General features: G+C 37.8%; 1 protein-coding gene across 1 annotated transcript in view; it reads left to right on the top strand.

The window, feature by feature from the left end:
- Ca-alpha1D (Ca[2+]-channel protein alpha[[1]] subunit D) overlaps positions 1 to 27927 on the top strand; it is a 6221746-nt gene that overhangs the window by 5291119 nt on the left and 902700 nt on the right. Inside the window, exon 24 of the mRNA XM_067758067.1 lies at positions 19525 to 19996. Coding sequence (XP_067614168.1) covers positions 19525 to 19996 — 472 coding nt within the window. The remainder of the gene's footprint in view (positions 1 to 19524; positions 19997 to 27927) is intronic.

Below are 27927 nucleotides of genomic sequence, written 5' to 3'. Positions count from 1 at the left end.
ATCCATTTTAAGCACTAAACTTTTTTAAATGATATAATGCAATTTTAAACTAAAATTCAAGTTGAAAATTTTTATCTACAATTGCTCAGCTGACTTCGAATTACCAAAATTTGACATTTTATGTTGGCAGCAGTTTTTTCGGTTTCACATGAGTTCAGTGATAGCAAATTCTTCGTATTCGTAGCGGAGGGTTGTAATCGTAGATTTTCTACGATGGATTCAAGAATAGGGATGAATAGCAAAGTGGCAAGAACGGTGGGAGGCCTCGAGTAAAGGGCGTTTGACTTTCACACTAGTTTGGAACGTAGCTCAATGGAATGATCGGAAGCACGGCGAACTGAACTACCATCTCACGCAGATAATGAGTGGACATGGCGGTTTCAAAGAGTATTTATGGAAGCGTAGGATAGAAGAAGATCCTCATTGCCTAATGTGTACCACGGAGTTAGAAAATGCAGAACACGTCATGTTCCACTGCCCCCGTTTCCACGAAGAAATACTCACCTTGCATGGAGCCTTTGGGGAGGAACCTACCACGAGAAATTTAGTAACACATATCTGCAACAGGAAAGAGTGCTGGACTACAGTGAGCAAAATGGCATTTATAGTATTGACACGCCTGATGGATGCTGAGAGGGAGCGCAGAGAAATGCGCATGCGAAGCAGTGGCGATTAAATGGACACTCAGAGCAAATAGCGGGAACTTGGACGCAGGGACAACAGTAGGCTCTTAAAAAATGAGAAATATGGAACGCCACCCTGAAGTAATGCGAAAGTGGTGCCGGGGTGGGCGACGGTTCCAGAACGGGGCTGTTTTTTAGTCTAGGGACACACGGTTGTTGCGACGGCAGCAATTATGGTGCAATAGGCATTTTCAGCCTCCCCGCAAAAAAAAAAAAAGTCCTCGGCTTTGGGGTCCTCACACTCCCCCCTCATCTTCCGCAATGACACCCACCGTCACCAGGTCGGTGCGCGTGATCCGTACGCTGAAGTGGTGTTCGCCATCAGGCTCAATATGTCGCTGTTGTTGTCGTTGAGGCTGCCGTTGACCCCGCTGGCCTTACGGCTTAATATTCTGCTGTCGTCGTTGTGGTTGAGGCTGCCGTTGACCTCGCTGGCCTTACGGCTTAATATTTCGCTGTCGTCGTTGGTCGTTGGCGTTTCGCTGCCCTTCCAGTCGACGGTATGTGTGATCCCGGTCTATAAAGTAAATGAAAAACTGGTGGATTTTCCTTAGGGTGTTCCCTCCGTATATGGCGGATTTAAAAAAAGTTGTGTATCATGCGCTTAGTTAAAGAGTATATTTATGTGATTATATAATTGTGGTTAGAGATTACCGGGATTTAGTGGTTGATTCGAAGTCCGGGTACTTCTTGATATGAAATTTCTTCGTGTATGATTTGATACTGTTTCGGTTGGGCGTGTCCGTTACTACCGATTTGATCCGGATTGAAAGAATCTTACAAAATAGTCTGTTATTCCGCAGTTGTCTCGGGGTGTGTGTTCGTTTAGAGCTGCCATCGCGAACTGCCTTCCAAGGTGTAATCTTGATCCATGTGTCGATCCTCTGCTGATCCGTACCTGATTTTCGGGAAATGATTGTACTTGATTATCCGCAATGTTTTGCACTTGACCGCCTCTGTATGCTATCAGCTGCTGACTTGTGCCTTGATTCCCCCCGTGTTGTCTCTCGGTCTCTTCGCTGACTCGTCTGAGCGTACCGCAAATGGCTACCTCGCTGTTCTCTCTCTGTTGTTGTACGTCAGAAACATTGCTTGCTGTTCGATTGGACGATATTAGCGGGATTTGATTTTCGCTAGCGTTCTTCTTGCTGTTCTGTTTATGACTTTGCTTCCTGAATTCGTTGTTGCCGGCGGCGTCGGTTGTATGGTATGCTTTCAGCTCACTTAGGTGGGCTGTCCTCCTCCTTCCTCTGAAGACTTTGTCTAGCTCTACGATCACTGGTGACACAAAGTTCGTTACCCGGTGAGGTCCACTGTATCTGGGCGCTAGTTTGGCTGCAAAGTTATCCACCTCTTTTGACAGCTGATGTTCCTTTACCAGTACTAGTTCCCATATCGCCGGTCGCCATTGCCCTCGTCTTAAGTTGTAATACTTCGCTTGCTCTATAGATGCTCTCTCTTGCTTACGTCGTACCTTCTCGAATATTTCTTTCATCCTCGTTGACTTCTCTCCTGGGTTTGCTAATTTCTCACCTGTACCAAATGTCTGCTCATCGTAAAGGCTGTTGGGAATTCTCGGTTCTCTCCCTTGTACTATTTATACTGCACTGTAACCGGTCGATTCACATACGCTTGTATTCAATGCCAGCGTTATCCCTGGCAACAACTCATCCCATGTCTTCTTCTCTTTTCCCGTAAATTGTGCTATCATCCTCTAGATGTTCCTGTTTGCCCTCTCTGTCGGGTTTTTCTGCGGTGTTTAGGGCGCCGTTAATTGGTGTTTCACGCCAAGTTCCTCTAAAAATCTCTTAAAACGTTATCAGCAGACGCACTCCGTTGTCCGTAATAAATACTTTTGGGACGCCGAACCGTGCCAAAATTCTCTCTCGAAATCCTCGTATTAAACATTCTGTCGTTGCCTTTCGGACTGGTATTACCTCTACCCATTTTGAAAATTTTTCTAAGAATACCAGTGTGCCATCGTCTTGCCATGCTTCGATCGTGCCATTAGACCAACAAAGTCTGCACAGACTGTTGCTCAAGCCTCCTCGGAAATTTTCGTTAGCATCTTACCCGCTACTGGCTGTTGACTCGGTTTGTATATTTGACATGTGTGACACTGCTGTACGTACTTTTTTATAGCCCGGAACATTCCTGGCCAATAATAACATGTTGTTGCTCTTGCTATCGATTTTCGGATGCCCATATGCCCTGCGCTCGGTGTGTCGTGAATCTCCTCTAGCACTCTGCGTCTCTGTGGGTTCGGCACACATAGCTTCCATGACACTGCATCGTCGCCATCTACTTGACTTCCTATGCGTCTGTACAACTTTCCATCCTCGATATCGTACTCTGGAAATGTCTCCGCGGCTTTTCTTACATCTTCCATCTTTGCTTTAAGCCATTTACACTAGGCTTTTCCGTCATCCATCGTCAATGTACCCCACTGCTCGTCCACCGGTTGCCTTGATAGTGCATCTGCCACAACGTTTAACTTTCCTTTTCGATACTGTACGTCAAATGAGTACTGATGTAGGTCCATCGCCCATCTCGCTATCCGACCATTCGGACTCTCTATCGCATTCAACCATTTCAACGCAAGGTGATCTGTTATTACTGTAAACGTGTATACTTCTACGTACGGCCTCATCTTTCGAATTGCCCAAACTATTGCCAAACACTCTTTTTCTGTCGGTGAGTAGTTCATCTCTGCGTTGTTTAACCTGCGGCTAGCGTATGCTATTACTCGCTCTTCGTCGCCTGAACCTTGCGTAAATACTGCACCAAGACCAAAATCACTTGCATCCGACTGTAAACGAAATTTCCTCGAAAAATCTGGACAAGCGAGTACCGGTGCCTGCGTCAGTGCTGCCTTAAGTGCTTACAATGCTTATTGCTGCTCTTCAGACCACCTCCACTTACTACTTTTCTTAAGCATCGATGTTAACGGATGTGCGACTTGTGAGAAATCCGGCACGAATCTTCTATACCACGACACGACTCCTAGAAAACGTCGTAACTCTCGTATGTTCTTCGGTGGTTCCAGTTCTTTGATGGCTGCTATCTTGTCTGGGTCGGTATGGATGCCTTCCTCGCTAACGACATGACCTAGATATTTCAAAATTTTCTTAAAAACTCACATTTTTGCGGGTTTATCCTCAGGTTCGCTCTATGCAGTCTTAGAAATACTTCTGTTAAATGCGCAATGTGCTCTTCCAATGTTTTGCTTTTAATGATAATATCGTAAAGATAAGCAAACGCGTATGGTTCCAATTCTGGTCCTATGACACGATCAAGTGCTCTCTGGAAAGTTGCTGGGGCTGAGTGCAAGCCAAATGGCATAACCTTCCAAATGGCATTATAGTTCGCGCCCAGGTACTGTGAATGCGGTGTATTGCTTGCTGCTTGCTTCCATAGGGATTTGCCCATATCCATTTTTCAAATCAAGGATACTGATGAATCTCGCGCTTCTTAATTTGTCCAAGTTATGTAGTATACGTGGTAAGGGGTATGCGTTTGGTACTGATCTTGCGTTTAGTTGACGGTAGTCTACGCAGAGTCTCCATTTGCCATTCTTCTTCTTTGTCAAAACTAAGGGTGCGTTGTGCGAGCTATTCCATGGTTCGATGCAGCCTTTTTCGATCAGCTCGTCGACTTCTTTGTTGATAATTTCTTGCATTTTCTGATTCTTCGGATAGTACCTTTGCTTAATTAGACGGTCGCCTCTCATAACTATTTTGTGTGTGGCCACGTTGAATACTCCTGACTGAGAAATTTACTCACCGAATCTTCTGCTTACTAGTTGCTATCGCCGCCATTGGGTTGTTTTCCTTGAAATCTTCGCTATTCCTTTCGACCATAGTTTTACATGTCACTACCTTTGGCTTCCGTTGGTCTACTCTCAACGTTATTTCTTGACCACCACATCTCATCTCCAAGTTTACCGTCACCAAATAGTCCGTGCCAATTACCACCTCATCACCCAGTTCCGGTATGATTGGCATCTCGTTCCGCTGTACTTTAAGACCCATTCTTAATTCTGCTTCTACCGCTTCTTTGATTATTATTGCTGTTCCGTCGCCCATTCTTACTCGCGTATTTACTTCCTTGAATTTGCCAGTTTTTAATCTTCTCGCCATTGCATCACTTATAAAGCTCCTCGTCGCTCCCGTGTCAATCGCTGTTACCGCTTCTTCTCCGTTCACATACGTTGTTACCAATATGCGGCCCTTGTGTATTTGAACATGTCTAATCTCTCCGAGGTTACACTTCCGAAGACCCCTTCCCTCGGTTCCAATGTGGTCTCTGGTCGTTTCCCTGTGGCTTTCTACAACATTCACGAGTGAGCACGCCTATCTTACCACATGTCCAGCAAAATTCTCTTCTTATGCCCCGGCACCCGTATGAAAAGTGACCACCTCTTCGGCATCGTCTGCAAGCCTTTACTGTGTCTACATATTCTTGTTGTGGCTCTGACCTCTGCTGTTGTTGGACTTCTACCAACTCCTACTGTCTTTGTTCTGCCTGGAGACACTGGTACTGACCTTCTTGACGCCGTGGTATGAATGGCCTTGTGGTTGGTCGCATTGGTTCCCTGTCAGCAGTAATATTTTCATAGTCTTGAGATAAACTTACCAGTAGGTAAAACATTTCTGGTTTCGAATTTAGCGGGGATACACAAAGGTTTAAGTCTTTGAAATTCGCATTAGAACACTTAGATAATTGTTCCCAAAAATGGCGCGCTTGTGCACGAAAATGAATTTCGATATTTGTGTGAATTGTTCGAATTTACAAACAAATTTTTCTATTAATTATAAACAAATAGAGAAATATTTTTTAACAAAAATAGGCCTATGCACTGCGGCTGATCAATACGAATCGATTCATATAACTTTTATATGATTTAACGTATGCTAAGTAACCGAAACCGCCTGTCAATTGATTGTATGGAAATTTTGTTATCGTAGATAGTGGGTAATATACTGCCTATGCAATCCGGCCGCTATGATACCGGTTGCCGCTTTGACCTAAAATCATAAACGTTTTTGGGACTTTTTTTTGTTTCGTTTAATATACAACATGAAACTTTCCGATTCAGTCAAGTTGCATTTAAATAATAATAAACCAATTTGAAATAAGAAAATATATAATAAAAAATAAGAAATAAGAAATAAAATAAATTAGCATAAAAGGCAATATAAAAAATGTAATGTTATATTTTTGTTCAGTATAAGACGTACTTTATTTAAATGAGGATTAAATCTGCAAATGCAAAAACATTTTCGGGAAAATTTGCCATTAATTGTTATAAATAAATTAGTTAGTTTCAACAAAAGTTAATTCATTATTTGTGATTGCATGTTTTTTTGAAAACAACTAAAATAAAAAACAAAGAATCGGTTAAATAAACACTTATGTATTTACATGTAAGTGAAATTTGCCACAAAAAATGGGCCGGTCAAAAATTAATTATATCTAAGATTTACAAATTATTTTAGAACAATTTTTTAGGATTTTGGTAGAGGCTATTATAGGTAAGTGGCAACAATGGGAAACCATATTTGTGTGTAGGTGAAACATTTGTGCTTTCGAATTTAGCGGGGATACATAAATGTTTAGGTCTTTGAAATTCGCATTAGAACACTTAGATAATTGTTCCCAAAGATAGCGCGCTTGTGCGCGAAAATGAATTTCGATATTTGTATGAATTGTACGAATTTACAGAAAACTTTTTCTATTAATTACAAACAAATAGAGTAATATTTGTGAACAAAAATAGGCCTATGCACTGCAGCTGATCAATATGAATCGATTCATATAACTTTTATATGGTTTTACGTATGCTAAGTATGCGAAACAGCCTGTCAATTGATTGTATGGAAATTTTGTTAGCGTATTAATATATAGATGCAACAAAATCAACATTTTTTCTGGGTATTGGAAAAATCTCACTTTTTTGTAGAGATTGAGGCGTAGTTAAGCAAAGTACTATTTCCGTTTTTCGAAGTTAGCATCCAAAAAATAGATATCGGCTCTCGAAGTTCGAAATTCTACATTTCGAAATTTTATTTTTTTTTGTTAACGTGTTCAGCAAATTGAAGAAGTAAAAATGTGGTCGTGGTCCGCTCTTTTCCCTTATTTGAAGGGCTGATTTTTTTTTGAGAAATTTAGTATAACAGCTGTTATACGAGGTGAAAAGTCAGAAGTCAAAGTCTAACTGTAGTCAGAAGCCAGAGTTATCGCGTTAACAAAAAAAATATATAATTTCGAAATGTAGAATTTCGAACTTCGAAAGCCGATATCTATTTTTTGGGGGCTAACTTCGAAAAACTGAGATAGTACTTTGTCTACTTAAGCCTCGATATCTACAACAAAGTGGGTTTTCTCCGCTTGTTAGCTGACCTAATCATGTGAAAACAACTTCATAGCTTAAAAGGACATAAAAATCGGACGTCAAATAACCAAGTTACAATGAAAAAACTATTTCGGCTGTATTTCGAAGGATCAAAAACAATATGTTTCTTTTCCGAAACCCTCTCAACATAATCTTTAAATTTAGGGGCGGACATTTGCATTATTTTTTTTTTTTTGTATGGGGACCAACCCAGTCTAGTGAATATGTCACAATCTATGAATCTCTTGCGGACGGCATATTATTCACTGTTATATCAGTCGACGATTCTTCCTCCTCTGATTTAGAATTGTCATCTTCGGAGTATTGCAAACAAAACTGATTAGTACTATCAATATCAACAGAATTTACCTTGCCAGCATTCTCCGTTTCCAAAAACATGACGTCTCTGCTCACAATTACCTTTTTGGTGCATTCCTTTTATAGCCTGTACGCCTTGGAATATGAAGCATACCCAATAAAAATGCATTCGATTGATTTGTCATCTAATTTCATTGGCGTTTGTTTTCTTACTTCGACGAGTGCACGGCAACCGAAAACTTTGAGAAGGGAGAGATTAGGTTTTAAGCCTAACCAAACCTCTTCTGGAGATTTTTCTCCTGTACCCTTGCACGGGATGCGATTAAAGATATATGCAGCTGTCGTCACTGACTCCGCCCCAAAATATTTTAGGCAATTTCGAATCAATAAGTTAGCATCGTACTTTCTCCTAGCCCATTTTGCTGCGGACTGTATAATGCTGACTTGGTGAAATATACCGCTTGTGTCGAACAACTTTCGAAATCGTTGGTTACAATATTCGGTGCCATTATCAGTCCGTAACATTTTTATTTTGCAGCCAATTTGTTTTCGGCCATTGATTTGAACTTGATGAAGCAGTCAAATACTTTGCTTTTATTTGCACCCACTATAAGAATTTATAGTCAATGGGCCGCAAACATCACTGTGTACCAGTTCTAGTTTTTGTGATGCACGATTTTCTACGGCACTAAATTCGGCTTTGTTTACCTTTTATGCAGGCGTCACACATGCTTGCATGCCCGAGACGACGATGCCATAAAACCAAATTTTTTTCTATTATCTCGGCTCTTTCGTTTGTGACGGACTTTTTCTTTGACTTTGCCGGGGTTGGCCTCAGTCCGCCCAGGGTTCCTGAAAGTAAAAATCCCTACCGGTCCTTCTAAACGAATAACCCTGTTTATTTCATGTAAAAAACGTTATAAATATTTATTTAATAAAAATTCTAGTTCTACTCCTAGCTTATTCCCTTGCTTTGTAAGAGGTGACTGAAGTAACAAAGCCATCGGCCAGTCTCTGCGGTCGAATGGAGTAATAAAGCCTCCAGACGAATATACTTTAGTACAAATGAAGTCAAAACCTTCAGGTGTACTCTTGGTCGGTTGTCATAAAACCTATCGACTCGTATGCCTGCTCCTAATCTCTGAATTTTAATGCGAATTCGTCGCCCTTATATACAAATTTTTGCACGCAGGCAACGGTTACTTTATAATAACAATTTCTAACTAATAATATTAACAATATAAAACAACAGTTATTCCGGTGAATATTTTTTTCCATAAATATCCACGCACAATAATGCTCCTTATTGAATACAATGCCTTTGTATTTGTCCGCACTCCGTGCCTTCCAGCCTTCACTTTAACTATTGTGTGTTTGTACATTTGTTTGTTGTCACCTAATTCTAACGTTGTGTTTTGCTTTGTCCAATGGTTCTGCCTTCTGTTGTATGGCGTGCGTTGGTGTGTTGTATGCTAGTGTGTAAGTATGTATGTATAGCGAAATTCCAATTAGTAGCGGCGCTTATTTTGACGACTTGCTGCTGATCTCCGTTCACTTAAGTTATTAGGTATGTTGTATTTGTAGCTGGGTGTATTGGATTTTGAGTGTGCAAAGGGTTGATTGACCGCTGCAATTTTATGTTTTGTGCGTATCTACCTCCCTTCCAAATATTCAATGCGTGTTAGGGTGACCCTATATTTAAAATTTACAACAGAATATGGCCAGAATCGCGAAAAGTGAAACCGAATTTTTTTTTTTTATTTTACAAATACTGTATGAAATGTTACTTGATACGAAAGATTATTTCATAAAATATCTAGTAACACTATATTTCAAGAAATTAAAATTGTCTGTATTTGACATTTCTCACTGTTTTAAAATTAATCTCCGAATTGAAAAAATGGAAAAAATTTCAGCATCGAAAAAAAGGTAAATAAAATTATTTTTCCAGAACTTTCAAGTTTTAAGGGAAGAAAATAGTATATTTGGATACTTATCACACTAGATAAGTATCCATACAGCTCCGGTATGCATTTTTGGCTTAAAATATTTAGGTCGCAAATTATATGTAACGTCGCAGTGTAAAAATCTATTTTTTTTTTTGTAGCGAAATTGACCGCTGTTTTTAAAATTCACTGGTATGTGTTCTTAGTATAATCCGCGATCTTTCGGTCTCATTAGAAATCACATTAATAAAATTAGGTAGGATCGAATAAAATGTGCCAATCATGTGTAACGTTTTTAATAATATAACTACGTATATTCTAACATACTAATAAAAAACCCGCAGGTTCGTGTAAGTAAAGCTCAGCAAAATAAAAATTACATAGCTAAGCTTAAAAGCACCGGAAAATCTGAGGAGTATAAAAAGAAAAGAGCTGCAAGTACGAAACTTTACCGGCGAAAAAACAAAAATGAAGAAAATTAAATGCCGCAAACAACAATAAGTAGTGTGCTCGAAAAACGACGTGAGAACATTCGGCAAAGGGTACAGAAGTTTCGTGAAAAAAATCGTACTGGGGAAAAACGGAGCAGATCAGTTTTGAGTGACACTCAATTAACAGAGTATAACTGTTCACAAGCATTCGGTAAGGCGGTGAGGAAAGCAGAACGCGCATTACCCCAGTCACCAACTAAGCGGAAAGCTGTCCTGACCAAAATTTTTAGTAACGTGCGTGAACATGGAGACTAGTACTCTACCACCACCGCCCCAAAAAAAGATCCACCAAAATATCTTAATGCTCAAAAAAGCTATTATAGCTTTCTATGAGCGTGATGACATTTCGCGAGTCTCACCCAGAATTCGAGATATGAAGTCATATCTGTCCGAAAGTGGCGAGAAAATCTTGTTGCCCACTAGGCATATGGTACTAAGCTGCAGAGAAGCATGTGCACTATTTAATGAAGAACAAGGCAACTCGGGGAAAGGTAAGTACTGTGATTTTTATTTATTGTTTAAGACCACTCCACTTTCTTAAGGAAAAACTAGGTTTAAAATTTCTTTCCACTTCCATATAGATACGTGTGGAATTACTTTTTTCCTAAGGCATCGACCGGATCATGTCAAGCTTATAAAAGAATTGCCACACAAATGTGCTTATGCTCATACCATGCTAATTGCATAGATGCCGTATCTGCTTTACATAAATTTGTTGCCCACGTATCAGATTATGAAAATGGTTTTGTATTGCAGTTCGTGTGTGATATACCTTCAATGGACTGCTGGTATGGCGAGTGCGTTAATTGTACTGGTATAACAGTACCGATTTTGACTGCCCTGGTGGGTGAAGCTGATCTCGATATGCAAGTATCATGGATGAAATGGACGAAAAACGATGGTGTAAATCGGACTGAAAGACGACAGAAAAGTGGAAAGCTAACTGATCTTGTTGCATATATATCTGGCTTGTCGGCGCAATTTTTAATACATAGTTTTAAGAAATGCGAGCAGTCCGAAGTATTTAATGTTCATGATCGCCCAAGAGCTCTTAGTGTGAATTATGCCGTAGAAGGTCTGTTGCAAGTGGACTTTGCGGAGAATTTCGTTTGCGAAAATCAAGATGAAGTACAAAGTGCACACTATAATCAGCGGCAGCTTTCAATTTTTACCAGTGGCTTATATTATAACGAAACCTTCACTGCCAAGGTGCTGGTATCAAACAATTTGTCACATACAAAAACCACTATTGTTCCATACTTGTATATATTGTTTAAAAATTTGCCAAGTACAGTTCGAATTTTAAAAATGTGGACTGGCGGACCATCCTCACAATTCAAAAACAAATATATTGCAGCTTTAATTCCTCACTCTGAAGAAATTTTTGGAATGCAAATTGTTTGGAATTACTTTGCAACATCACATGGCAAAGGTTGTGTAGACGGGATTGGTGCAACCATTAAAACAATCGTTCGAAAACATGTAAGAGCGCGTGATATAGTCGTCAACAATGCATCTGAATTTGTACAGGCAGTCCACATGACTCCATCAAAAATTATGATTGAAGAAGTAACAAGCAATCAAATTGAAATGGTTAACGCTGAATTGCAAGTTGTAGAGCTGTTTTCAAGAGCAAAGCCCATACAAAATATTTCCAGCGCCCATCAGATACAAGTTCGCGATAATAAAATAGCTACTTTTAATACATCCAGACAAGGATATAAGTAATAACCTGTATAAATGTTTCTTTAAAATAAGATTTTTTGTGTACAGGTACTTAGAACCTAACCTAACATTCAGAATAGTTTGAAAATTTTAAAAATAAATCATATAAAAAAGCCGTTATTGTTTCACTTTTATTAGACCCTCCCATGAGCAAGTCCTATATATTCTAAAAGAGGAGTAAAAACAGAGTCTCATCCTATCTTCATTTATCAACTAAATCAATTCGCTTACTCCTATAAAAAAGCAAATGGAAATACATAGAGTCAATGTTACTCATACGCCCAGTGCTTATAAATTTATTAGTTATATTTTTGGAACGTTTTGTGTATGAAGCTTAATAGCATAATTAGCATAATTAAGTGCAAGTCTTTAGAAGTTATATATATTTTTGAGTATCTATTCACTTTTCGCAATAACGTTTTCTCAAAAAATCGTACGTGTAACGTCGCAGTGATATGTTGTAACGTGGCAGTGCTCAAAAATATACTTATAACGTATGCTGTAATGAGCTTTTACGCAAACAGAAGGTGTCTATCTATGATTTCCTCTTTTTTCCCATGCCACATAAAACAGGGAATATTATCAGATTCGTAGATTCGCAGATTTTTCACAAAACTTCCCATAACATCCAAAACCACTTCTGAAATTACGTAACGTGGCAGTGCAACTAAAAACGACTTAACTTTAAATTTATAACAGATATAAAGAAATGCCAATATAAATGCAATGCTATTCATCGGTCTACTAGGCACGTATAAAGAGACCGATGAATAGCATTGCATTTATATTGGCATTTCTTTATATCTGTTATAAATTTAAAGTTAAGCCGTTTTTAGTTGCACTGCCACGTTACGTAATTTCAGAAGTGGTTTTGGATGTTATGGGAAGTTTTGTGAAAAATCTGCGAATCTACGAATCTGATAATATTCCCTGTTTTATGTGTCATGGGAAAAAAGAGGAAATCATAGATAGACACCTTCTAGTATATACTCTGATAGTTTTAAGCTTAAACAAAGTACGACTGTAACGTGGCAGTGGGAAATTTTGACCATATATGTATTTAGGGTATAATTCATAAAGGTATACATATGTATATTTCATATAAAATGTATAGGTGATAATTTCAAATATAAATTCCAAGTTATTTCAAAATGTATGTTCTTTACAAAAATGTATGGGCATGTGTATGTTGTGAGGATACAAAGTCCTCGGCTTTGGGGTCCTCACACGCTGTGAACGATTTAATGTTTTGAGCGACATCTAACTTGAACAAATCATTCACTAAACTTGCAGTTGCTATAACTTTCCAGTGACCATGAAATAGTTTACATCCACTTTTAGTAAATAAGACGGCGTTATTGTTCTTCACCATCTGGCTGACTGATAATAAGTTCGCTAAATTTTCGGGCTGGGGAATGGGGGGATTCCCCCCGGGCCCGGGGCTTTTCAGGGGGCCCGCGATTTAGAGGTACTAAGACATTTTTTTTTTAATTTAGGAGAGTCTTTAGTTGTTCCATGTGCAAATTTGAAACCGAATTTCAAAAGCAACGAATATTGATAATGATTTTTTGCCTGGGCCTGAGGAGACAATAAAAACGTCAAACAAAAATGTGTTTCTGAGGGAGCCCGCGATTTAGAGGCACTAAGAAATTTTTTTTAATTCAGAAGAGTATTTAGTTGTTCCATGTGCAAATTTTAAGCCGAATTTCAAAAGCAACGAATATTGATAATGATTTTTTGCCTGGGCCTGAGGAGACAATAAAAACATCAAACAAAAATGTGTTTGTCAGGGGGCCCTCGAGTTAGAGGTACTAAGACATATTTTTAAATCAGGAGAGTCTTAAGTTGTTTAGTTGAACACTACCAACTGAGGATGGCACCACGCGAGTGCCGAAACAATTTTGTATTGAAAAGTATTATTGTTTTTATAATACAATAAAAATTAAGTGACGAAAAGGAGTTTTACGTGTTTTTCGTTTTCGCCAGAGTCTTAAGTTGTTCCATGTGCAAATTTTAACCCGAACTTCAAAAGCAACGAATATTGATAAAGATTTTTTGCCTGGGCCTGAGGAGACAATAAAAATATCAAACAAAAATGTGTTTCTCAGGGGGCCCGCGATTTAGAGGTACTAAGACATTTTTTTTAATTGAGGTGAGTCTTTAGTTGTTCCGTGTGCAAATTTTAAGCCGAATTTCAAAAGCAACGAATATTGATAATGATTTTTTGCCTGGGCCTGAGGGGACAATAAAAACATCAAACAAAAATGTATGTTTACATGAATTCGAAATCGTAAAGTTTTCGTGGCGACACTGATTAAGGTTCATCTTCAAAAAGTCTTCCAACAATACCACCAACTCTGGATCAAAGTCTAGATTATTTAAACGACTTCGATATCGGTACCGCGAATAATAAGTTTTTGCGATCTGAAGAAGTCGACGAAATAATTCGTCGAGGTGATGTCCTGTTATTTTTCATGACGTTATTGTCATGACGAGGCATTTCCTACCTCGTTGATAAACAGAACCTTGCCAAATGGAGAGAAAGTGGAGCGTGACTGGTTAGTGTGGAGTGCCAGTAGCAATGATTTTTATTGCCTACCATGTCGTCTGTTAAGCACCAATTCTTCAAATCGACCTAAAATTTGTTCTGCGGGTATTCGAAATTCCAGGTATGGAAGAAGTTATACGATAAACTGCCATTACACGAAAATACTCAAGATCACATTAAATGTTATATTCAATGGCGATCTTTACAAAATCTAATTCAAAAGGAGGCTACAATTGATACACTTATCAATGAACAGCTAATCACTGAAACTCAAAAGTGGAAAGAAATTTTATATAGAATTTTGGACACTATTTTATTTTTGGGAGAAAGGGGCCTAGCATTCAAAGTCGAAAGTATATATCTTGGTGAACGAAACAATGAATATTTTTTGGACATCTAAAATCTCATAAGCCATTATGATTCGATACTTAGAGATCTTTTGGAGAAATTTAGGATTTCACAACGACAGCACAAACGTTTACAAGTTCACTATCTTTCCCTAGAGATTCAGAACGAGTTTATAGAAATTTGTGCAAAGCACGTGAGGGAAACTATATTAGATCGAGGCAAGAAAGCCAAGTATTTTGCTATTATCGTTGATGCTATGCCACGTTGACTACATTCATTTTGCGCAAACTCATTTCAATTCGAAAGCACCAAATTTTACAATTCAAGAACGGGTTTTGGCTTTCGTGAATTGTGACCAAAAACTGGTTAGAAAATCGTTGATCTAATTTTCCATACTCTAGGTATACATGAAATCCCATTAAAAGATTGTCGTGCACAAGAGTACGATAACGGCACCAATATGAAAATAGCTTACAACGGAGCACTACGTCACATTCTCGACAAAAACTCGAATGCTGATTACTCGCCTTGTGCAACCACAGTCTCAATTTATGTGGTGTTGACGCTGCAGAATGTTGTACGGCTGCAATCACTTTCTTCGGAGTTGTACAAAAATGTTTTACTATTTTCAACAGCACTCCAAACGACTGGACATCCTCAAAAAAAATGTATCGAGCTCTCTTCATAGTCTTTCAGCCAAAGACCAAATTTGACTGCGCAAGCATACAGAGATGTTACCGGCATTCTCAAGTACATCAACAAGTTCGAATGTATCTTGCTGTCCTCAATTTGGTTCAAAATACTGACTAACATAAATGAAAGAAACGTGGTCCTCCAAGCTAGACACGCTACAATAGATGTTGAGGTCCGAATCCAGATGCCTTATTAGCTGATTTGAAGTTGATCAGGGACCAATGGCAAACAATGTTAAACGAATGCAAAACAATTGCTACTCAATTGAACATCTCGCCAGAGTTTCCGGACATCCGAAAGAGAAAACCCAAAAGACGTTCTGAAGATAATTTAAATGAGATGATTACAGATGATTCAGAGTCTGATTCTAAAAACAATACATTCCTGGTTATCGTTGATTCGGTAATCACTAGCATTACTGAACGATTTGCAGCTATGAGAAATTTGAGCGAGACGTTTTCCTTTTTGTGGCAATTTGAAGACATGGATGGAACTACGGTTCGGGCGAGCGCAGCAAACTTTGTCGAAGTCGGACATTTCTCAAAGCTTAGAATGCGGAATAATTCAGTTGAAACACATTTACGAAGCAAATTTTGATAAATTTCAACATTGCAGTTGCTAATTGCCATCTACATATGTTCAAAATCTGTAAACGATTTTTCCCAACATTTATGTTGCTTTACGTATCTTTTGCACTATACCTGTCACTGTAGCTAATGCAGAACGTTCCTTCAGCGTCCTTTCAAGAATCAAAAACTTTCATGGATCGTGTTCATCTCAAGAGCGAGTTTCAGGACTTGCCATGCTTTGCGTTGAATCTGTTTTGACAAGACGGTTAAATTTGATAATATTATAAAAATTTTGCAGCGAAAAAAGAAAGTAAAGCCACTCTTTGATATCCGAACTTTCTATATTGAATAATTAAAATTTATAATCATCACTAAATTTATCAGAATTATATTAAAATGTTACCAACGAACTAAAAAAGATTGTGTGAAACAATATGTGGCTGTTAAAAGAGAATTTTATTTCTACGTTGCAATAAAATAGTATAAATAGTAAATATTCTGTGTTCATTTCATTGTCAGCTCTTAGTCCCAAAATCATTTATTTGGTGTGGCAAAAATTTTTTTTTAATCCGTCAATAACACCGCGTTACATACATTATGTCCTATGAACCAAATATACTATTTCGAAAAGGGGAGAAAAAATAAAAATACACGTGTATCGGCATGTACATGTCAGAATTTTTTTTTTATGTATAAAGTATAAAGCTCGTAGTGTCCGTCTGTCCGCCTGTGTGAAAGACTTTAGATCGATTCTCAACCCTTTTTCCGTGATTCGAGCTGAATTTATGCAGGCAGACTCGTGAAAATGTCTGTATCACATCAAATTTATTAGAAAATAGATTTTTATCAATTCCCATATTTTCCTGATTTTTTTTTTTTTTTTTAATTTTTTTTCACTTTTTCGGCATAACTTGAAGGGACTCCAAATTTTTAAACTACTAAAGCGTTCCGAAAAAAGAAAATTGTTTTTCGACCCATCCTACTCCATATATTTGTAGTTTATCAATAGTAACGTTCTAACACTAGACTGTTTATGGCGGACAGACGGACACTACGAGCTTTATACTTTATACATAAAAAAAAATTCTTACGTGTACATGAGAATCGCCGAGAGACGTGTATTTTTATTTTTTCTCCCCTTTCCGAAAAAGTATATTTGGTTCATAGGACACAACTAAAGCTCGTTTTTGTAACGCAGTGTAATGATTCATGAATGAGACGTCATTAATTCAAGTTAATGAAATGTATTAGTGGATTTTTTATAGGGGGCCCGTAAATTGTTTAGTGCCGGGCCCGGCTTTTCTCTTTACTGCCCTGACTATACATATCATTCCACTGTCGATAAACCAGTTCGAAGGTAACTGTTGTTGTTGTTGTAGCGATTAGGTTACTCCCCGAAGGCTTTGGGGAATGTTATCGATGTGATGGTCCTTTGTCGGATACAGATCCGATACGCTCCGGTAACACAGCACCATTAGGGTGCTGGCCCGACCATCTCGGGAACGATTTATATGGCCACATTAAACCTTCAGGCCATCCCTCCCTCCCCACCCCCAAGTTCCATGAGGAGCTTGGGGTCGCCAGAGCCTCGTCTGTTAGTGAAACGGGATTCGCCGCTCGAATGTGAGGTTGACAATTGGGTTGGAGAAGCTATATATTGCGCTACACAACCCCTTGAATCCCTTCGAAGGTAACTCGTGCGATTGAGTGAGAAGCGACGAGAACAGAATTATCTCACTTTTGTCGTTTTTTCGTTGCTCTCTTTTTCTCTCTTTCGCCACTTCACAATTTTTAACAATGTGACCCGTTGAGCCACAACCAACGCAATATCTATTTTTCGTGTTCTTGATTTTATACTTGCCTTTAGCAACAAGGGCTGGTTCACTCGATTCACCTGTTTCATTTATTAGTTCCAAGCCTTGCAATACCGTATTTTTGACATAGTCAACACTGCTTTCAACGCCGGACTTTTCGACCCCCAATATCATTGGCTTATATTCCTCTGGTAAGCCCACTAATATTAAGGAACCGGCCGCTTCTTCATCGATTTTGAAATGCGTTTTGACTTTCGACCATAATGCACTCATTTTGTTTACGTAATCTTCCATTGAGTTGCATTCCTTCTGCTTGAGTGACACGAACGTAAAAGTGCCAACTTGCAGCCAGCGCCGGTGTCATCAGATGCTCTCGCAATGCTATTCCATGCTACATATGCTTTATTTGCGGATTCAATATGAGCGTAAGTACATGGCTCCAGCAATAGTGTTAATTCGCCTACTGCTCTAGGGTCAGCTTCTTTACATTTCTCGCTCCCGTTTCTGGCAATTCTTTCGTGCAATTTTTCCACAGGCCTCTAACAATCATATGTGCTTTAGCACCGACCTTCCACTCTGCGTAGTTTTCACTACCTCTAAGGCGGTTAAATTGTAATTGATGTAATGCCATCTTGATAGACGATTTGTATGTGAAAACGTGACCGCGAGTACCGGTAAATAAAAGAGATATTTTCGTACCAAAGATTGGAAAAAATATGTTTTGCGAATACGTGAAATTGACTTCGATTTCATTAATTTTAAACTAGAATAGGCTGCGGATGGCCCATAACCTGAAAGATATTTACAGATTGCGCAGGGAATTTACCTAATTCCAGTAGAAAAATTAAATGCTACCACACGATTTGGGAGACAAAGTAAAAGAGAGATTTTATTACAGGAAATAAGCAAAGCTTATTGACAGTTTCATATTCCATGGATTCATTTTGATATTAATTACATTTCAATTTTACTTAACCTTCCAATAATATGGTCCTTTATGTACAAAAATGATTCTAAGCTAAGACTTCACGTTGCTGTAATGTTCTATGATACTTACAATATTTTAACTAAACTGTCATCTTGATTAAAAATAATGCTTGGGGATAATTTATAAAAAAAGAGATTCGAAAAATCGTTTCACTTATATAAATTATACGTACACAGAGTTTACTTCACGATTCTGCACAATGGTATCATAAAATCATAATCAAAATTTGCATGATTACGATTACAGTAATTGGAATAATCCAAAATCATGATTAAAATTACTGTAATTATAATCAATCAGATTTTGTGGTTACAAGCCCAGTGCACATAAAATATTATTTGCACGTTTACATAGCCAGCCGCTTTATCCAAGACAGACGCCCACTTGCAGCCGCACAAGCTAGCCAGTATGTCAGACTGGCCTAGCCAGGTTCTCGCCTTCTCACATTAGCTCACCACTTAACGGATATTCAGTGGCTACCAAGAGGATATTTGGCCACAAGCAACCGGAAGTAGTCACCTGCTTGGAACCGCATTTAAAAGAATCGCTCTGGCCATTTTCAGGTGAATGGCGGTAAGAAGCTTTCCACTTACTTATTTATTTTATTATAAGGCATACTCAAAATTTAAGCTCCTTGAAGCTTGTAGCAGTTTTTCTTTTTATATTGCATATTTATCAAGTATACTCATTTATTTATTAGTCTACAAATTTAACAATTATACAGAATAAATATACTTACAATATAAACAATATTAGGTAGTTTAACATATTGGTACATATGTTAAATATTAAAAATGAAAACACAAACTATTTTTGAACTAGTGAAAATCTATTTACTTTTGAACTAGTAATTATTTGGTACCTTTGGTCTAGTATGTACTAAAAGGTTTTAACTTCCCTATAAGGCACAAACGCTTATAACCAGGATCATGTGAAAATCTCAATTGTTTTAAGAAAATTATAAGTTTTTTATTCACTAATGTTGGACAATTTGGAAAACATTTCAGGCTTTTATACGTGTCGATTGACTCAAATAGAGAAAATGGTGGGCCCATACACAACTTCCGACCAATTGTGGCAGCCTATTATATTATATATATCATTGTAATAGCATTTTTTATGGTGAACATATTCGTCGGGTTCGTAATTGTTACCTTTCAGAACGAAGGTGAGCAAGAATATAAAAACTGTGATTTGGATAAAAACCAAAGAAATTGCATTGAATTTGCGCTCAAAGCCAAACCCGTAAGACGATACATACCAAAACATGGCATACAATATAAAGTGTGGTGGTTTGTCACATCATCATCTTTTGAATATACTATTTTTATCTTGATTATGATCAACACAGTGACACTTGCAATGAAGTACCACAATCAGCCGACATGGTACACAGATCTCCTAGATGCTTTAAATATGATCTTTACGGCTGTTTTCGCCTTGGAATTTGTCTTTAAATTGGCCGCTTTTCGCTTCAAGGTAAGAGTTAAATGTTAAAGAGTAAACAGTTTTTTATTCTTGTAGTCCCACGTCAGAGATAAATTTTTTGATAAAGTAGCACCTTTATCAATTTGATGGCTGCTAGAACGCATGCATCTGTGGCCCAAGGATTGACAGTTTAAGGTAAAATGTACACGAGGCGTAACTTCATAAACGCGTACAAACTATGGCACGTATGTAGCTACGATTCCTCTTCGCCTCTGCACACGAAGCTAATTTTAACAATGTCTAACCAAGCTTTTTGGTGTCGTAGCATATCTCCACCTAGAGTTTTAACAGTTAAGATTTATTAAATCTCATATTTTAACTTGTATCTACTACTGTAGTTTTATTTGGCGTTTTATTTCTTCATATTATAATTATATTATAATCATAAAAAAGGATAAAGTGGGACTACATGCCCAGTAGCAATTTTTGTGAAGTTTTTCAGCCACAAAAAAAATTAAATTTTTGAATTAAACACATACATTTTCACATGTTCTACAAAGCAAAAACATATCTGAACATTCTGATTTGATATATTTTTTTACTCGCATTTGGTAATAAAAATCTAAACTGAAAATCTTCAAAAAACATCTGTCAGTCATGAATTTAAAAACTAGACCTACAATAAAATATTTTCCTATAAAAAAATTACATAACATATGTATTCTAGGTTGCCATACCAGAAATATTGTATCGATTGAAGATTCAATGAAGATTTAGCTTAACCCATTTTCCACCGGTACTAGGTTCCGTTGAGATAATCGCGTGATATTGAAGGACTACTGATGTAGTAGTAGACCTATAAGAGTTATAGGTATCCCGTATGCACTAGGACAGACTGTTGCGAAAACACTACGCTGGTGGAATAGCTGTGATGTGATTCCTAATAAATTTAACTTACGCAGGGTTGTGGTTGTTAATTTTTTTAAATTCTCTTTATTCACATAGTTAAATTTATGTTAAGTTTACAATGTATTATTTTTATAGTTACGAGTAACATTGCTTTTTCTTACTACCCATGATATTCGTCAAAACATTTTAGATGTAGTCTTGAATTACATTTTTTACATTTAAAACTGTTTGCGAGTGACTCATGGCACATGTTTTACGTTTGTTGCCAGGAGGTTTCCAAACAATATGATCACGAACATTTGTGCGAGGTAAATAGATTTCGTCAATAGCTTTTTCACAATATAGAAGTAAAAAAGACAATGGATTTTCCATGCGTTGAAAGTGGTACTATTTACTTAATTCGTTCATAAGGACCACCACTTTTTCCACCTAAACCAACGCGGTAGTTAGCCACAGCATTTTCATGCCGGTCTATCCCACCCATATGCTGATGGTAGTTATGAATATGCCAGGTTGTTCCACAGAAACATTTTTCTTCACTGCTTTGCACCAATGTTGTGAAGCAGTCAGATCGATAGTTTTGAAGCTAGAAATGGCTATTACTTCTGCACAGAATTGAGTGTAGTTAGTATGATTTGGCTGCAATTATCATCATTTAAACCATCAGTTTCCTCTAAGGATATCATTAGTTATCTGGTAAGACATCTGAAGGCTGATAAGTCTAACTTTGCCTGCAAAAGGCTTATAAAAAATTACTCTCCACTTGACTCATTAACAAAAGTTAATTTTAAGCTTGGTGTTACAGAAAAACTATACCTTGTCAACTAGCAAATAAATATTTTCAAAATGCTTCTGGCATCAGAACAAAAGCGCATGATGTTAAGTCGCTGAGCTCGCAATTAGAGTACGATATCTTTGTCATTGTTGACACTTTGATGGCGAATTCTTCGATCCCAATTGTTTGTCGTTTTCCGTAAAGACAGGGATGCAGGAAAAACTGGGCGTTCACGAGGTGGAGGTGTACTTGTTGCAGCTCAACTCAAGTATATAAATTAATTCAAAAATATTTTATAAAAATATAGTATATCTAAGTACATAACCCTATAGTGGCATCTTATATTCCGCCGAATAGTTCTGAAGATCTTTATAAAGCTCATGCTGACAATATTTCGTCTGTAGTACTTAATAAGCTTGGTGATAATCATGCATGGATTTTAGGTGACTTTAATCTAGAAGGGGCCTTCAGCAACGTTCTCCCAACAGCGGTCACAAAGTCTCTACGTTCACTAGGGGTGGAAGAGCCTCTTGTGGAATTCGTCGAGCTCCTTCTAAACAAGAGAATCATTATCTCTGAGCTGGGCAGCTCATCGTTAATAAGGTATACTAACAGAGAAACCCCCCAGGGGGGCGTTCTTTCTCCTCTACTATGGAACCTGACGGTGAACGCTCTGTTATCTATACTACAGACCACCGGATGCCAAGTCATTGCATATGCCGACGACAGCCTTGACAGTTACCGGCAAACACCTTCCGGTGGTTGGCGAACTCTTGCAAAATACTCTTAATCTAACAAACACTTGGTCTATGGAATGCGGACTCAGCATCAGCAGTGAAAAAACTGAAATGGTGCTTTTTACCCGCAAACACAGTATACCGGAATTTACCCTCCCGTCCCTAAACGGGAAGGAAATCAAACTCTCTACCGAGGTTAAATATCTCGGAGTTATTCTAGACAGGAAGCTTGACTGGAAGCGAAATGTGGAGGAACGATCCAGGAAAGCCACAATGGCTGTCTACGCAATGGCTCTCGGCAATCGGAAAAAGTTGGGGTCTCCAGCCACGCATAGTCCATTGGATCTATACGGCAGTGGTGAGACCCATACTCTTCTACGCCGTCACCGTATGGTGGACGGCACTCGATATCGAATCTAACAAGAGTAAAGTAACGAGAGTGCAGAGGATGGCGGCAATGCTCACCAGCGGTGCCCTTCCCTACACTCCCACCAAAGCTCTTGAAACCATATTATTCCTTCTCCCAACTGATCTATGTGGTAGATACTGTGCCTCCTGCAACGCGGCAAGGCACAAAGCTATCGAACCATGGAGGGACTGCAGGTTTGGTCACACCCGGATCCTGAACCAAGTCCCCGAAACCTTCTTGAAATTGGACCATACAACATCGTCCCCTTGCTGGGACAACAAACTCTCCACAAGAATCCCAGAGAGGAACTAAACAACAGAGTCGGCAGCGGAATATTCTGGGAGAAGCTCAATCTAAGCGAGAGCTTTCGCTTACCCGATCACTGCAGTGTTTTTCAGGCTGAACTCATAGCTATCTGGGAAGCAGCCCGCTATCTTGCTAACCTGCAGGTGACCAATTCTATTTCAATTTTCTCTGACAGCCAAGCTGCCATAAAATCCCTGCAATGCAGTAACACCTCGTCACTAGTGGCATTGAAGTGCAGAGAAACCCTCAACAAACTAGCTGAAAATTGCAACCTAAGCATAATATGGTTCCTGGCCACTGTGACATCTCAGGAAACTGTAATGTCTGTACCTACAGACCTATATCAAAGCTCACTACTATCTCGAAGTTATTTGAATGTGTTGTAAAACACAAGATATACTTTTCAATGAAGAGCCCAATTTGTGCCAAGCAGCATGGTTTTGTTGCGGGATGTTCGACGGTCACCAATCTGGTGGAGTCTAGTGAGTATTGTATATCTGCTTTTGCATCTGGATATCAGGTGGATTTTATTTATACTGACTTCTCCAAATCTTCCGATAAGGTATCACATTAGATCCTTATTCATAAACTTTCCTGTCTTGGTTTTCACACAATTTTTCTGCAGGGGCTAAAACCATATTTAATTAACAGATGGTATATTGTCTGTATTGATGGTGTATCATCTGATCCATACCTACCGACTTCCGGCGTTCCGCAAGGCAGTATTCTTGGATCCATGCTATTTGTCCTGTTCATCAACAACATCAGCGCCTGCGTTTCGTATGCTAGGTTTCTCTTGTGCACTGATGATCTTAAAGTTTTCTCCATTATAAAGTCTTCGCGTGATATGTTCGAACTTCAGTGTGAAATTAATAGTCTCTATTCCTGGTGCGTTAGATCGCACCTTTCTTTAAATATTAATAAATGCTTTCACGTAACCTACTCTAAATTGCGCTTTAAGTTTAATAGTTCATATACCATTGATAACAAACCACTGCAGACTCTTGATAAAATCAAGGACCTTGGTGTGGTTTATGATACCAAATTTTCTTTCAACAGCCATGTAAACTTTATCATAGCCAAATCGTAAGCAATGCTTGGTTTTATTCGGCGTAATAGTGCAGAGTTCTCTGACCCGTATACACTCAAATTGCTCTACAATTCATTTGTACGATCTCATCTCGAGTATGCCACTATCATTTGGCGACCGTTCCAACAGTTTGCAATTAACAGGATTTAGCGAGTTCAAAAAGTTTTTCTTAAATACTGCCTGCGGTCACTTAGATTTACTAGCCCTCTTCCCTCATATAATGCACGTTTACTTCTTTTAAATCTCAAAACTTTAGAAGCGAGAAGATCTATTATTCCTTTGACCTTTTTATATTGCATCATCCATGGGGACACAGATTGTGCTGCTCTTCTTGAGAAAATTAATTTTAATGTTCCAAGAAGAGAACTTAGAAGCTTTTACCCTTTCTATGGCATTAATAGTAGAACTAATTATGCGAGAAATGCCCCAATTACCCGCTCTATGAGTGAATTTAATAAGATCTCATATTTTGTCGAACTTGATTTCTCTTTTTCGAAAAACGTTTTTATTAAGTTATTAAAGTGTGTTTTTTAGTTATCAATTCTTTTATATTAGTCTGTAAGTGCTAGTTTTTCACTGACTTGTTAACTTTTTGTATTTCTTAATTGTAGTCTGTTTTTTAATTGTATGAAAATTGTTAGTAGTCTGTAAGAATTTTGTTAATAATATGCTGTATAGTTTTTTTATTGGTAGTCTGTAAGAACATGTGTTCATAGACTTAATAAATAAATGGTAAATAAATGGTATATACAGTATATTATATATAATATATATATATTTTCGCAATTTCAGCCCCATTTTAACAGCTAGAAGCTTCAAATTTCACCAAATGCTTACGTGTGTAGAACATATTGAAGTCTGAAGAATTCATTGAGATCGGTGGTTACATAGTATATATCTCATACAACCGATTGTTCAGATAAGAAACTTTGCTCAATTTCTGCCCCGTTTTAACAGCTAGAAGCTTCAAATTTCACCAAATGCTTACGTATATAGCATATATTGTTGTCTGAAAAAATCATAGAGATCGGTGGTATATATATTATATACCCCATATAAACTGTAATTTTTGCCCCTTTTTTACGGCTAGAAGCTTCAAAATTCATCAAAATTTCATCAAGTAGTTACGTTTACGTCATATATTGTTGAAATACGTGATTCGTAGTCATAGTTTTTACACGCAGACTACAAAAAACCTGAAACTTTGCATCCTCACACAAAGTATCTACCTATTTTTATACCTTTCATGAAAATGAAATGGAATATTAATTTCGTCACGAAACCCAAAATTGTAAGTCCTTAAAGGAAAATAGATAGACCCACCATTAAGTGTACCGAAATAATCAGGATGAAGAGCTGAGTTGATTAAGCCATGTCCGTCTCTCCGTCTGTCCATCTGTCTGTTTGTATGCAAACTAGTCCCTCAATTTTTGAGATATCTTGATAAAATTTGGTGATCGGGTGTATTTAGGTGTCCGATTAGACATTTGTCGGAACCGACCGCATCAGACCACTATAGCATATATCCTCCATGCAACCGATTTTTCAGAAAAAGAGGATTTTTGTCATATCTTCCTCAATTTAACAGATTGAAGCTTCAAACTTCACCATGTACCTTTGCATATTTCACATATTGTTGTCTGAAAAAATTGATGAGATCGGTCGTATATATAGTATATATCCCCCACAACCGATTGTTCAAATAAGAAACTTTTCGAAATTACTGCCTTATTTTAAGAGCTAGAGGCTTCAAATTTCAACGAATGCTTACGTATATAGCTTGTATTGTTGTCTGAAAAAATCATAAAGATCGGTGGTATATATAGTATATATAAGTTCAGTTCCATACTCGCAGCAATACGGACGTATTTTGTAATTGCTTGCTTGCGCTTTTTATACTCAGTTGAGCAGAGCTCACAGAGTATATTAAGTTTGATTGGATAACGGTTGGTTGTACATATATAAAGGAATCGAGATAGATATAGACTTCCATATATCAAAATAATCAGGATCGAAAAAAAATTTGATTGAGCCATGTCCGTCCGTCCGTCCGTCCGATAACACGATAACTTGAGTAAATTTTGAGGTATCTTGATGAAATTTGGTATGTAGGTTCCTGAGCACTCATCTCAGATCGCTATTTAAAATGAACGATATCGGACTATAACCACGCCCACTTTTTCGATATCGAAAATTTTGAAAAACCGAAAAAGTGCGATAATTCATTACAAAAGACCGATAAAGCGACGAAACTTGGTAGATGAGTTGAACTTATGACGCAAAATAGAAAATTAGTAAAATTTTGGACAATGGGCGTGGCACCGCCCACTTTTAAAAGAAGGTAATTTAAAACTTTTGCAAGCTGTAATTTGGCAGTCGTTGAAGATATCATGATGCAATTTGGCAGGAACGTTACTCTTATTACTATATGTACGCTTAATAAAAATTAGCAAAATCGGAGAAGGACCACGCCCACTTTTAAAAAAAATTTTTTTTTAAAATAAAATTTTAACAAAAAATTTAATATCTTTACAGTATATAAGTAAATTATGTCAAGATTCAACTCTAGTAATGATATGGTGCAACAAAATACAAAAATAAAAGAAAATTAAAAAATGGGCGTGGCTCCGCCCTTTTTCATTTAATTTGTCTAAGATACTTTTAACGCCATAACTCAAACAAAAATTAACCAATCCTTTTGAAATTTGGTAGAGGCATAGATTTTATGGCATTAACTGTTTTCTGTGAAAATGGGCGAAATCGGTTGATGTCACGCCCAGTTTTTATACACAGTCGTCCGTCTGTCCTTCCGCATGGCCGTTAACACGATAACTTGAGTAAAAATCGATATATCTTTACTAAACTCAGTTCACGTACTTATCTGAACTCACTTTATCTTGGTATGAAAAATGAACGAAATCCGACTATGACCACGCCCACTTTTTCGATATCGAAAATTACGAAAAATGAAAAAAATGCCATAATTCTATACCAAATACGAAAAAATGGATGAAATATGGTAAGATAATTGGATTGTTTTATTGACGCGAAATATAACTTTAGAAAAAACTTTATAAAATGGTTGTGACACCTGCCATATTAAGTAGAAGAAAATGAAAAAGTTCTGCAGGACGAAATAAAAAACCCTTAAAATCTTGGCAGGTATTACATATATAAATAAAGTAGCGGTATCCAACAGATGATGTTCTGGGTCACCCTGGTCCACATTTTGGTCGATATCTGGAAAACGCCTTCACATATACAACTACCACCACTCCCTTTTAAAACTCTCATTAATACCTTTAATTTGATACCCATATCGTACAATCTCATTCTAGAGTCACCCCTGGTCCACCTTTATGGCGATATTTCGAAAAGGTGAACACCTATAGAACGAAGGCCCACTCCCTTTTAAAAATACTCATTAACACCTTTCATTTGATACCCATATCGTACAAACAAAGTCTAGAGTCACCCTTGGTCCAGAAAAGCCCACTCCCTCTTAAAATATTCATTAACTCCTTTCGTTTGATACCCATATTGCACAAACGAATTCTAGAGTCACCCCTGGTACACCTTTATGGCGATATCTCGAAAAGGGGTCCACCTATAGAACTAAGCCCCACGCCCTTTTAAAATAATCATTAACACCTTTCATTTGATACCCATATCATACAAACAAATTCTAAAGTCACCCCTGGTCCACCTTTATGGCGATATCTCAAAAAGGCGAACACCTATAAAACGAAGGTCCAC

The sequence above is a fragment of the Eurosta solidaginis genome, chromosome X, assembly GCF_040869045.1.
Source record: "Eurosta solidaginis isolate ZX-2024a chromosome X, ASM4086904v1, whole genome shotgun sequence".
Classification (NCBI taxonomy): domain Eukaryota; kingdom Metazoa; phylum Arthropoda; class Insecta; order Diptera; family Tephritidae; genus Eurosta; species Eurosta solidaginis.
This window is presented reverse-complemented; position numbering and strand designations above follow the sequence as displayed.